Source organism: Silurus aristotelis (assembly GCF_946808225.1).
Source record: "Silurus aristotelis genome assembly, chromosome: 1".
In the NCBI taxonomy this organism is placed as follows: Eukaryota; Metazoa; Chordata; class Actinopteri; order Siluriformes; family Siluridae; genus Silurus; species Silurus aristotelis.
The window spans coordinates 3203837-3217904 of record NC_139574.1 but is presented as its reverse complement, the minus strand read 5'-3'; the positions used below and the strand labels follow the sequence as shown (position 1 = coordinate 3217904).

The following is a 14068-nucleotide window of genomic DNA, read 5'->3' as shown; positions in this document are numbered from 1 at the left end:
ACCAGAGAGACAGATAGCATGAGCAAAAAGCTAATCATATGCGAGATCCAAAAATGAACAGGAAACAGGAAGCCACGACTCAATATAAAAGGAAGATCGGATCATTTTACCCATTTCGACCTTTGAAACGTTTACTGAATTACAGGAAACAGTCTTTCATACGAGCAGGAATGAAATTAAATTTTTTTAGGAGCCAAATTTCCTCAAATCATCAAAAAAACAATTTCCTCACTCGTTCATTTGTTTCCTGTCCAGAGCCTGTAATATGTGACAGAAGAACAAAAGACTCAGGAGGGGATTTAATCAGGGTGTTGGACTCTGGCTCAGGTTTAAATCCCAGCACCTCCGAGCTGCCATTGCTGGGCCCCTGAGCAAGGCCCTTAACTGTCAACTGCTCAGTTGTCAGTTGCTCTGGATAATTGTGTGCCTCCATTTCTGCAGTTTTAAGAAGGAACCACATACGGTTGGAAAAGTCGTGTTTAATTTACACCAAAGGTGTTCAGTGGGGCTCTATAGCAGGAGATCTTCCACTCCAACCCATAGATCTTCATGGAGCTGGCTTTGTGCACAGGTTTGGGTCTCCTCGTTCAAGGCAAAGCAAACCCAGACACGTCCTATACACCAGGACCAGGCAGGAAAACCTTGCTGTGTCCCAATTCAAAAATATCTTAGATTAGAGTTAGTGTGATGTCATACGTTGAAATGAGGATCTTAGAGGCACACAGTGTGACCAAAAGTATCCTGGATTGGTGTGTGACTTCTAATGGAAACATCACCTGGGAAGATTTTTTAGTGTGCTGGTAAAGATTCAGATACACAGGCTTTAGTAAAGTCAGGTACCGGTGTAGGTGAGGTGAGGAGGCCTGAGGAAGGCTTCAGTCCAAGTTCCAATTCATCCCTAAGGTGCAGAGCTCTATAGCAGGAGATCTTTCATTTGAATCCATGTAAAGCAGATCTTCGTGGAGCTGGCTTGGAGCAGGAACAGGTTTGTGTCTCCTAGTTTAAGTGAAGGGAAAATGTCATGCGCCCACATCCGAAGACGTCCTACACAACAGTTCGAGGAAGAAATGCGTACGGCTGGAGAAGGTGGGTGTTCCAATATTTTTGGACACACCGTTTATCTGTATAGACATTTAAAAATCTTTCAAGAGACTCAAAAAGAGAGTCAAAATTACTGACGGCGTTAACATGTGTGTGTGTGTGTGTGTGTGTGTGTGTGTGTGTGTGTGTGTGTGTGTGTGTGTGTGTGTGTCAGCCATTGTGTAAGGCATGGGGTTATAAATAAGGGCCCTGGCGTATGTTTATGAATAATTAATGAGCAGCCAGATGTCATGCGTTCTCATCTTTATGAAGGAGGAGGACGAGAAAAACATGAGGCGGACCGTCTCGCATCTCGCATCTCATATCTCTCACTCGGAGACTGATTGGTGTGTTCTGATTCACATCTCAACACTGTGTAAAAGAGAAAGTGTGTGTGTGTGTGTGTGTGTGTGTGTGTGTGTGTGTGTTGGCCGCTTGGTCTGGCACCCTTCCTTTGGAAAACTGAACTCGGCGTGCCGTCGGTGTGTATAAACCGTGGATGCGAGCTCTTGTTTGAGCATGCCCAGTGTGTGTGTGTGTGTGTGTGTGTGTGTGTGTGTGTGTATGAGAGAGAGCTCTTCTTCATGTCTGAATGAACAGCACCCACGTGCATTCCCTCGGCTCGACCGCTATCCAAACTGGAGGTGGAGCTCCTGACTGGATGCATGACTGGAAAGTGTGGGAGTGAACAGAGAAAGAGAAAGAAAGAGGGACACAGAGAGGAGGGAGAGAGAGAGAGAGAGAGAGAAAGAGAGAGAGAGAGAGAGAGAAAGAAAGAAAGAGATCTGGAAGCACCTGCTTTATTTCTTCTTGAAGGATTAAGTCTTTAACTGGATACGAACAGGTACGTGTGAATGGATGTGTTTGGGGTGGGTTTTTTTTCTATCTGAACACATGTACAACTCTTATTCTGGGTTGTGTGTGTGTGTGTGTGTGTGTGTGTGTGTGTGTGTGTGTGTGTGTGTGTGTGTGTGTGTGTGTGTGTGTGTGTGTGTGTGTGTGAACATAATACACTTGCACCAGCTCTTGGAGAATTCCAGACCTCTATAGCAATCACTTGCAATATATTCCTCAGTATTATGCCACAGTGCTGCTGAATTCTGGATTCTGATTGGTCAGAAGGTGTGGACTTTTCCACCTGTACTCCCCATTTGCTTTTATAGTAACCCATACTCTTCTGAGAAGATATCAAGTCAGGTACTGATGGTGGTGTGGAGGTGAGGAGGTCTGTGTTCACATTCATTGGGGTTGGAGGTCTACAGCTGGAGATCTTCTACTCCAACCCATGGTAAGCAGATCTTCATTAAACTGTGTGCCTCCAAATTAACAGTTTGATGAAGATCCACATATGGCTGGTAAAGTCAAGAGCGTTGTTTATTGAAAGATATTTCTCCACCCTCCTGTTCACTCGCTGGTGTATTTCCTGAATGTTCCTTTGTTCCTTGATTAGTTTATGTTTATATTTCCTGCTTCTTTGTTGTTGCTTTGTGATTTTATGATAATATTCATTCTGGTTAGTCTAAGACTTTTAAGTTTCTCGTGTTTGCGGTGTGAATGATGGATTGTGATTGGCTGGATGAAGTTTAGGTGTGAATGATGGATTATGATTGGCTGGAAGGGGTTCAGGATTGAATAGTGTATTGTGATTGCCTGGGTGGAGTTCAGGTGTGAATAGAGAATTGGGATTGGCTGAAAATGTTTTAAGTGTGAGTTCAGAGTATTGAGGTAGTTTAAATCGGCGTTCTAAATAAATGGCTGCTTATAAACGCTTATAACCATAGTAACATCCAGCACCAGTTCCATCCAGACTGAGAGCTGTTGTAGACATTTCCAAATAACCTCACAGTGCTCCATGGAGGAGTTTTGCGTGTGGTAGAACTATGGTCAATACGGTCATTTTGATCAGCGGGTGGAGGCACAAGTTGGATTTGGACAGACTGTATGAAAAACCATACAAAATAAAATGAAAACAGCACCAGTTTAACTTAACATCCTTATTATTAATTAAAATACAGCACAGACTCACTCACTCACTTCTCTCTCAATCTAATAACTATTTATTAATAGCTTGGAAGTGACCATAGTATAAAGTGATAATCCACCGCTAGGTGTGAGACCTTACACCATTTTAATGCTCTCCAATTCACCTCAGGACATTCTTCAACTCTATGAATAATCCTAATTCTCCACCTCCTCCATGGATTATCCTTTACTTGTAGATACTGTAGCCTGGTCAGTATCCTATCAGCCTGCACTGACACACATTCAGTTTTCCTGAATGAAGCACATTCTAGTCTTCTGTATCATGACCTCATTCATCTTAGTTATCACAGCTTTGTGAACATCATCAGGAACAGTAATGGACCAATGAGCTTTTTTAGACCTGGCTGAGAAATCAGAACTGGATAAATGTATATTATATATATAGGTATCTCACCATGACCACCAAATATATACCAAATATAGATATACAAGTATCCCAGATAGACAGTAATAAAAGCTCCATTATATGTGAGGAATATCCAATTAGGTTCAAGATGGACCAGTGACCCGAAGATATTGTTAGTATCACTGACCCGAGCATAAAATTGGAGTGTTTTACAAACATCCAATTCCACATTCTTCTAGGAAGATGTTCTAGTAGATTTTGGAACGTGCTTGTGGAGATTAATTTAACCACAAGGGTGTTAGTAAAATCAGGTACTGATCTAGGTGATGAAGGTGATGAAAAAAAAACTCTTTACTATATATATGATCATTCTGTTCACTCCACCCTCTTGCTTTTCCATAGCGTTAAACAACTATAATGGTCCCCACATATTCACATCCACCATCACAAAAACCCACAGCGTAGCTCCATGCTACACTGCTCCTGAAAGAGCTCACAGCTTCCTGGTTCTGCATCAGCACATTTATCCAAATACCCAGGCAATTGTAGATCAGCATGATACAAAACACCTCAGAGAAAAGATTTGTCGCTACTTCTCTGTTGTCATGAAGCCAAATCAGCCTCTTTTGGCCACGTGAAGTGGCTGTGGTCAGGTGTGTCTTCGGGTCAATCATTTGTGGTAACAATCAATTATTTTCCTGAAACGGCACCACACAGCGTTTTCACGCCTAACCTCCAGTCTGTACGCTCTCAGCTCTCATTGTAACATAAGACATGCTGTTTCGAGCTCTTTTCTTTGCCCCGTGTCGACAAGGTTGTAATCAGGTCGTCGCTGTGTGTCAGAATGTAACACAATGCCTTTATTCTCGTGTCTATTATTTGGAATCGGAGGCACACAGTTTTCGGACAGATTTATAAGGCTTCTCAGGCGCTTATCAGAATGCAGTTCAGGGGGCTGGGTGCAGTTTCCTCTCGCTGAGTGGAGGTGCCGGATTTCACACCCAGACTTCTGTAAAACAGCCAAGACCAGCTTTCTGATCACACTACATCTATTAGCGATAATTCTTTTCTTTTCCACCTCAGAAGGAATTTATTTCTATGTGTCCATGGGGATTTAGCAGGTTGAAATGTTTATATACAAACTTTTATAGATGAAGAAAAAGCCAAATTGCTGGAAGGATCTTCAAAATGAATCCCAAGAGTGTGTTGTAGTGAAGGTGGTGAGGGTAGTGGAAGTGGTGAAGGTGGTGAGGCTGATGATGGTATTAAGGGTAGAGAGGGTAGTAAAGGTGGTGGTGAGAGCATTGAAGGGGGTGAAGGTATTAAAGGTGATGAAAGCGGTGAAGGTAGTGAAGGTATTGAAGGTGGTAAGACTAACTAAAACTTTCTTTCAGCTTCTCCCATTAGGGGTCGCCACAGTGGATCATCCGCATGTTTGATTTGGCACATGTTTTTACGCTGGATGCCCTTCCTAACGCAACCCTCCCCATTTATCCGGGCTTGGGACCGGCACTAAGAGTGGCTGGGGTTGGTTCTCTGACCGCGGATTGAACCCGGGCCGCTGCGGTGAGAGCGCCGCATCCTAACCACTCGACTACCAGGGACTGGTGAAGGCGGTGAGACTATTGAAGGTAATAAAAGTAGCAGAAATAGTGAGGCTATTGAAAGTAATACGACTGGTCTAGATGGTGAAGGTATTGAAGGTGGTGAAAGTGGTGAAGGTGGTGAGGGTATTGTAGGTAAAAAAATTGTTGCAGGTGGTGAGGGTATTGAAGGTGGTGAAAGTGGTGAAGGTGGTGAAGGTGGTGAGGGCATTGAAGGTGGTGAATCCGAAGAAGGTGGTGAGAGTATTGAAGGTGGTGAAAGTGGTGAGGGTATTGAAGGTGGTGAATCTGAAGAAGGTGGTGAAAGTGGTGGTGAGGGTGGTAAAAAGGTTGTGAGGGTGGTAAAGGTGGTGAGGGCATTGAATGTGGTGAAGCTGAGGAAGGTGGTGAGGGTATTGAAGGTGGTGTAAGTGGTGAAGGTGGTAAGGTTGGTAAAGGTGGTGAGGGCATTGAAGGTGGTGAATCGGAAGAAGGTGGTGAGGGCATTGAAGGTGGTGAAAGTGGTGAAGGTGGTGAGGGTATTGAAGGTAATAAAAATGGTGCAGGTGGTAAGGGAATCGAAGGTGGTGAGGATGATGTGTTTCTGGTTTGTGTATTATTATGTATTATTACAACTGATTAGAGTGTAAAAAATAAATCAATGGCCCAGTAATTAATCAGAGTTGCTGTAAACTCAAGGTTCAAGTGTGTATATGTGTGTTTGTGTATGTGGGTGAGTTAGAGAGAGGGGGAGTGAGTAAGCTTACAAACCCTTAAGGCTTTCTCCCACCTCCTGCAGGGAGGCATTGGCTCAGATTAAGCCAGGATTTGAGTGCAGATCACTGTAAGCCCCCTGCTGTACCAGTCACAACCCTCTCCTTTATTCTCTCAGCCTGTGGGAGGTGGTCATGGTGAGCTTTTCCGAAAGACCTGTTAATGCAGGTAGCTCTGTGTCTTTAACGTAACACTCTGCACTACAGGGACTCCTGAACACCCAAGAGGATGACCAGAGAAGATACACAAAGAGATAAAGAAGGGTGGGCCTAGCTAACACATGTGGGGGTGATTTGCAGGAGGAATTTAATTTGGAGTGTATAAGACCATGGGAGCAGTTTTGAGCTGGATATTCACATACATCTGCATGCTTATGAAACACACTGCAGCCATCTCTATGATTTGGATTGTAAGTAGTGTAACCTTTGTGTGTGTGTGTGTGTGTGTGTGTGTGTGTGTGTGTGTGTAAACGGGTGCAGCACTTGATAAAGTGTTTGTTTAAGTGTTAACTAAAGCTTCCTTCCTCTGGGTGTTTGATAGTCATTCAGCAGCTTTCACTTCACTGGGGTTTTGGGTCATGCAGCAGTATGATTTTGAGTCATGACTTACTTTTCTGGAAACGATTCAGCTCTATCTGGAGTTCTGGAAATTTATTGTGGACATGTCGATGATGCCTTCATTAAAGAAAAGTGCTTTTTGCTGTCAGATTCACTTGATGGAAAGTTCTGAAAATACTACAGTGAAAATAGTGCTGTAGTGGTCTTTCTGCTTTAGTACTTAAAGAAACAGATATTTAATATATTTCCATGTCATTTCATAGCGTTTTTCTTGTGTAAGTTTTTTATGGCCGGCACTAGGAACACTGCAGGATCCTAGTTATTCAAAGCTATGTTGCTTGAAGCTGTTGCTTTGACCATTAGGATTACAAATTGCTTAGCATGTCTGCATTTCAAGTCCTTTGATTGGATGGACAGAAAGTGCACTAATCCTAGCTCGCAACCCGCATCTGTAGCAAACTGCACAGCTCAAATCTATTCATGTAATTTTAATAGCTGTTTTTTTTGATTGACAGAGAAAAAGAAATTGATTTGGGTGCAGATACACTTTAGAAGGACGTTTACAAAATTCAAAATTCAAAGGGTTGATTTGATGAGGTGAATATCGATGCTTTTGCTATAGATGATGTATTTGGAAGGTGCAGTTTTGGCTACAGTGAAAGGAGATGTGTTAAATTGTGATCATTGGGTTTCTTGTTTTAGTAATAAGATTCATTCTCACTGTATGAGATTCCTGTGTGATGCAGCGCTCTGTTTTGCTGCACTTCTCTATAATACTGGTGATTTCTGTAGAGTTGGTGTTATAACGATGGTATTAAGAGGTGGATTGCGTCAGGTTGGACACTACTGAAAGCATATGGGGGAAATGCACGGCCTGCCACTGACAGATATTATTACAACAGATATTATTACGACTACTGGTATTACAATTGCTATTGCCTTTCAGTCGGGGGTTCAAGCCCCAGTATTGCCAGGCTGCCACGGTTTGGCCCTTGAGCAAGGCCCTTAACTCTCAGTAATCCAGTTGCACTGCATGGCTAACCCTGTGCTTTGATTCCAGCTTTCCATCGCTGCAATATTCGAAGAAAGAATTCTGTGCTGTAATGTATGTGACTAGTAAAAAAATCCCCCCAACCACTAGAAACAGCATTATAGAAAGCAAAAAGCATGGAGAATGAAACTAAAAAGCTTGATCAACAGTTATCGCAAATCAGCTGCAAGGAAATTCTTGCCTAAACTTCTAACAAGTGTACCGTACAAGATAATGGAAAGGAAATATCATTAAGAATATTAGGAAGGAACCTCGAGAGAACTGTGCTGAAAAGATTAGACATTTCTTAATTTGACATCAGATAGTAGCAGTACATTACAGTAAGTTATTAATGTCTTGTAAATGTTCCATGATCCTGGCTTACGTATTTGTTTTCCCCTGCAGGTTCAGGAAGTTCTTGAGGCCACGAACGACCCCGGTGGAGCAGAGCAGACCAAGTGCGAGCTCAAATCATCTCCACGAGGATGGAGAAAGCAGGAGTCGCACTTTTCACACGAAACGTGGAATAATGAGCGATTTTCTGCTCTTTCGGAGGTGGAACATCTTTACCCAGGACTGAATTTTCAAAATAGACCTGAAGAGACGGTTTATAAAGTGCAAGCAGAAGGGACGAATGCATGTTCCAGAGAGCAGGAAATACAACACACCAACACATTTGATGCAAACAAAAAAGAATTAAACCATCACCACATTAACACACACTGTGAAAAACCTACAGAGGAAACACAGGAAAGATTGTCCGTCTCGACTGATGGTCTCAATACAAACAAACTGAACACAAAATTTGATCAAGGAACAAGAGAACTGAAACCGCAAGACACTGAAAAAAGAAATCTTCCAGGGAAACACTGTGCAGGTACAGACAATGAAGAGCGTACATGGTCGAAACGTATAGAGAAAAATGATGGAAATATACTGGAGGACTGTGAACCACATGATGGGACACAAAACTTGCCAGAAAAACACTGTGAACAAACCGGACTCGAAGTCAGAACTTGTTCACAAACGGATTTGTCTTATTTAAACAAGCACAACTTCGCAAACACAAGCATATGTAGTGCAGAGACACACAAAGATATCCACAGCATCAAACACACACACAGCGACAGGTTACACATTACACAGGACAAACAAAAAATACACTCGTCTGACTGCAGAGAGGTAAGAATCAGATATACTGGTGCACTGAGCTGCTGTCAGGACTCGGACCTACAGAATCTAGATATACACTGTCCAGAAAGGTTTATAAATACACAACAGACCACATGCTTCCAAGAAAAACATGATACATCAGGGTGTGGAAATATCCAACACAGGGCATCACCATCTCAGGATGAGGCATGTAATGCCTTACGCAGTAGTGAACATGCAACACATGAGAACAAAAACCACTCAGGTGTAAAAGGAAACAAAAGACTAAACACTGCTGTGCACTGCAAAGACACTCTGATTGTTTTCAAAAACTCCATAGTGGAGATCACACCATCCAAAGGGGTTGGGGAACACATCTCAACACACCTCAACACCTGTGATGGTAATACCCAGTCTCGAGAAACACTGTGTGGATCAGGAATCCACTCGTTACATTTGGGAACTGAATCTGTGAACTGTCAACAGGCTACTGGAGAAGCAGAGACGCAAGACTTAGAGTCCAGGGTCTCATTATGCTCCAAAGACTGTGAGAATGTTGACGGGGTCTTTTGGCTAAACTCGAGAAGTGAGAACAAGAAGTCCACACTGTCTTATACTGGAGGGTTTGTGGCCAAAGAGGACCAAAGAAACCGATCAGAGGAAAAGGTTTGGGAGGATTCCTCCTTTCCACATACCCTCTCACCACCATGTAGTTCTGTGGCAAGACTTGCAGAAGACATCACCCTCCTCCGAGTACAAAACGAGTACAAGGATGGTAACTCCCACAGCCCGGAGTTCTTGATAACCTCTGGTAACTGCCTTGACGCATCACGTTACCCCTTTTTTACAGACGGGAAAGCAAATGATCGAAGCCAGGAACTGCCAAAGTGTGAGGAGGTGGTGGATTTTTTGTATTTAAAACATGGACAGAGTATAGACCATGAGCTGCAAACTCCATTCCCTTCATTCGAGTCAGACAGTTCGGAGATATCTTCAAACCCTGTTAAAACAGAGGCCACACTAGTTGCCGTTTTTCAGCCAACACACGAGCATGAGCAGTGCGCCCATGCCTTAAAAAATCACACATTGTCTATTGATTTAAAACAAAAGAAAGGCATTTCTGCTCCCAAAGAAAATGTCAGTGTGAGCCCATTTTCAAGAACTAGCCCAATTAAGACTGCTGAAGTCTCCAAAGCTAGTTTTGTTGAAAAGGACAATCTACATCCAGATCAGATTAAGCCTTTCTGGAATTTTCCTGGGTACAGGAACACAGCATTGGACAATTCAGCAGAGATCAAAAAAGCTGTCTATAACCCATGGTTGGAACCTTTTTCGGATGGTCCAGAAAGTGATTCTGAGGACAGTGATCGAGCCAGTTCTTTTGCTTTGACCTTCGACCATAATGAAGAAGCACTTCAGCAGGGCTTGGCCAATATCAATGGTCTAAGAAAACATTCAGATATTCTGTTTCCTGTAGACTGGAGCAGTGGGGATTCAGCAGTCTCTGGGCTAGGTGAAGATCTAGAGATTATTTCCTCTGATTTATACTCATCACATGCGGAGAGCCTTGAACAACCGACGGAGAAAGAGTACCTTAAAAACGACACATGTTTACAACTTGAATGTAATTTAGCGAGGAATGAGGATAAATTGCACAATGACCATAAGTGTCACATAGACCCATGTTTTGCACAATCGGTTCCTCATCGACTCGGTCCACCTACACAATGCAAAGATATTGACCATATACACACTTCCCACTGTGGCTGCATTCAAGAGACTGATTTAGGTTCGATCAGCTCCCAGTCACATCGGCCAGGCATTGATGCTGTTACATTTTCATCAGGTTATCTAGAGACACATAATTCCTATAAGCAGGAAAAACAAAAAGAGTTCTCCAGCTCAACTCATCTTAAAGTCCATAATGGCTTTAGGAGCCTTGGAGATAAAGAAGACAGCACATTAACACTTTCTGGAGGCAAAACAATACGTTACACCCAATCTGACGCCCTGATCACATCCCGAAGCCTGGAGACTATTCCAGAAACTGACTGCTCTCTTGATAACTTTCCTAATCCCAATGATGATACCTTTCTAGGTGACAAGAAAACAGAAACGGAGAAGTTTGAAAGGGAAAAAATGAAATCCTCAGAGTCAGAACAGGAGATTCTTGGGGTTGCTTCCTGTGAGCACCGTTTGTCTGTATGCAAAGGTAACTTTTAATATAAAACCAAAATTAAGATAAATAACAATATTTGGGCTTAATTTTGATTTCGTACTTATTACACCGACAAGGCATAACATTATGGCATTATAACATTATGACAGGTGAAGTGAAGAACACTAATAATCTCTTCATCATGGCACCTGTTAGTGGGTGGAATTATTTATTAGGAAGCAAGGGAACATTTTGTCCTCAAAGCTGATGTTAGAAGCAGGAAAAATGGCCAAGCGTAAGGGTTTGATCGAGTTTGACAAATTGTGACGTCTAGACGTCTGGGTCAGAGCATATCCAAGACTACAGTTCTTGTGGGATGTTCCTGGTCTGCAGTGGTCAGAATCTATCAAAAGTGCTCCAAGGGAAGGAACAGTGGTGAACCGGCGACAGGGTAGTGGGCGGCCGAGGCTCATTGATGCATGTGGGAAGTGAAGGCTGGTCCGTGTGGTCCAACAGACGAGCTCCTGTAGCTCAAACTACTTACTTTTCATGCTGTCCATGCTGTTAATGATTGATGGGTCACGACTGTTTTAGCAGCAAAGGGGGACCAACACAACATTAGACAGGTGGTCATATTGCTGTGTCTGATCTATGGCCATAAAGTTATGCCTGTTCAGTGTATTTGCCTAGAATAGGTGAAAATAATCCTTTTTTTATATTTGATTTGGTCTGAATCAACCAGCAAAAAGTTAAAAGTTTGATTCATAAGAATTCAAGATTGTGTAAAATGTAAAAGCACTACATAATAGTTCGACACAAGTTTTACAACATTGTAAAATATTTGTAACCTTGGTGAAGGCTAAAATTAGGACAATATTTCTAGTCTTTTTCTTTTAATATCACTTTTAGTTTCATTTTCTCATTATATTACTGTTATAGTATACCTATAAAACTACATTAGATCATGGTATTATAACAAAGAAACAACAACTAATCATTGATACCATTTTAAATATTTTATTGTTTACTTGAACACCAGGAATGTCTGAGGACCAGCCAAGTTCTGCTCCCTCAGACCACAACGAGGACAAGTTTTTGCACAATAACGAAGCCAAGTCAATCAAGTGTCAACAAACAAAAACTAAAGTCAAGCCATCCAAATTTTCCGTTTTCTCCAAAATGCCCTCATTCAGAAGAGGAAAGGGTATGGTAAGAGATGAGAGGGTAAGTAAAAGTGATATTTCACCCCAGGACTCACAGGACAGGGGGGATAACCTTCTTTTCTATAGCGGTCAACTGAGTCAGGACGCCGTACGAGACCCGGACAACTCAGATGATGATGTTTTCTATAAAATTGAGGCTGGAAATAAGCAACCTGGGCTCCAGGTAGATACAGAAGGGGAAGAGGAGGAAGAGGTGTTTAATCAGGTCCAGGGGACAGGGAATATGGAGGGTTTGGAGATGCCCCAACTTAAGCAGAGCACAGGTACTGAATGCACAAGCTGCAGAAGGAGCAAAAGCACAGAAGGTCTGAGCTTCCGTTTGCGCTTTGCCCAGGCCCACAAGTCTCTGTCGAGCTTTTTTGAGTCTCGTTCCATAGATAAGTACATCGAGTGTCCGGAATCAGAGGATACGCGAACCAAGCTCTCATGGCGGAAGCAGAAACGGGTGAAAGAGGTGGATCTTCTAAGACGTACAATGTCTGTGCCAGATACAGACAAAGATGGAAATAAAGCAATACAATGCCACACTGATCCACTCAGCAAGCGAGGTTTCTTAAGAGATGGTGCATCCCTGCAGGATGGCAAATCCAACGGGCGCAACAGGAGGTGCTTGTCAATTAACTTTATTGATTCCTCTGTGGCCTCACCTACTACTGACCCTGGTCCCATCTCACCTATGATCCCATTAGCCCGTCAGCTGGCATCATCTTGTTCTAAAATGCCACAAGGGAGCAGTGACAACCCAGAATCCCCTGTGAGACCAATGAGTCCCAAACCAAGCAGTCCAAGGTCTGCAGGGCAGAAACAGCGATTCCGGTACCCATCTACACGGACAAACACTCTTTCTCTAGTTATTCTTGGCCAGAGTGTTAGTATTTCGGATCCCCCTGAAAGACCAAGGTCCCTTAAACCTAAAATGGGGCGCCAGGGATCTCTCAGCCCACAGGGTACCAGCATCCACCTGGAGGATGGTAGCAGAGACAGCCCTTCTCCCATCAGCATCAATTCTTCTATGACAGACAATGATCTTGAGGTAAGCAGTCAGCATTATTACTGCTTTTGCCTTTTTCTGTCCTGAAATAATAGGATGTGTCTCTTGTGAACTATATGACTTATAACTAAGAAGTGCACAACTGAAAACCGCAGTTGTATGATAAACTAGCGAGTAACTATTCCAATTAGCCATTCTTTTTTTCTTTAGTTTTTTTTTCTTTACAGTTTTAGCTGCAGATGAATGCTAAGGGTTTCCCAGACATGGTCCAAAAATACAACTGCACAGTTTACTGATTTAATCCACCAGCTACTTTTCAAACTGCACCTAGAAGAAATCTGTTAGGACACTTTTACATTTATGCCCTTATCCAGAGCCACTTACATTTATCTTATTCATACAACTGAGCTGATATGGGTTTTAAGGCCTTGCTCAGTGGCAGCTTGGTGTGGCTGCCATTTGAACTCACAACTGTGACATGCTTAGCTGCTTATCATTGAGAATATCGCCATCTTGAGGTGACTTTGCAAACTTGTAACTGGGTCTTTGTGACGAGTTTTCTGAAGCTGTTAATGGAATGAAAAGACTAAAAATGTAATCCTTATAATAATATAATACGTAATAAAAAAAAAATTAAAAATTCCACACACCAAGCAACATCCCCTAACAAGAGTAATATACATTTAATCTTGTTCAATGTTCATATTTTTCATGAAACAGCCTAGCATATCACTGAAGGTATCTCCAGGAAGTCCTAATCTCTCCAGTCTATCTATGGTCACGAACATGGCTAATAGTTCTCCTGATGGATCATCCAGTTCAAGGACCAGATCTGGAACAAGCATTAGCACTGGTCCGACCTTACCCATGCAGTACGGATTGCAAAGACACTGTTTTAGGGATGATTTGTGGATCGAGGAGGAGAAGAAGCGGCAGAGGAGGCTGACGAGGATCACGCCTAAGAGGGGCCCTTACCTTCTACAGGAATTAGAGGAAGTAAGTGTGACCAAACTCTAATCTTTTGGAGCAAAACCCTTTTTCATGAACTTGACATAAGGTGTTTTCTCGTGATCTTGACATTCATTGTTTTGTTATGATCAGTACTTAATTTTTTTGCGTAACCGTCATAAG

General features: G+C 42.5%; 1 protein-coding gene across 6 annotated transcripts in view; it reads left to right on the top strand.

The window, feature by feature from the left end:
• Positions 1 to 14068, top strand: part of LOC310727183 (rho guanine nucleotide exchange factor 4-like) — a 135884-nt gene that overhangs the window by 47829 nt on the left and 73987 nt on the right. For 2 of the 6 annotated variants that reach the window (XM_083543418.1, XM_083543420.1), the window contains 3 exons: positions 7819 to 10777; positions 11799 to 12979; positions 13658 to 13933. In XM_083543418.1, the coding sequence (XP_083399544.1) occupies positions 7819 to 10777; positions 11799 to 12979; positions 13658 to 13933 (4416 nt within the window). Of the gene's footprint in view, positions 1 to 1655; positions 1925 to 7818; positions 10778 to 11762; positions 12980 to 13657; positions 13934 to 14068 lie in introns of those variants that run through there. The other 4 variants (XM_083543417.1, XM_083543419.1, XM_083543421.1 and 1 more) reach the window with 3 other exon arrangements.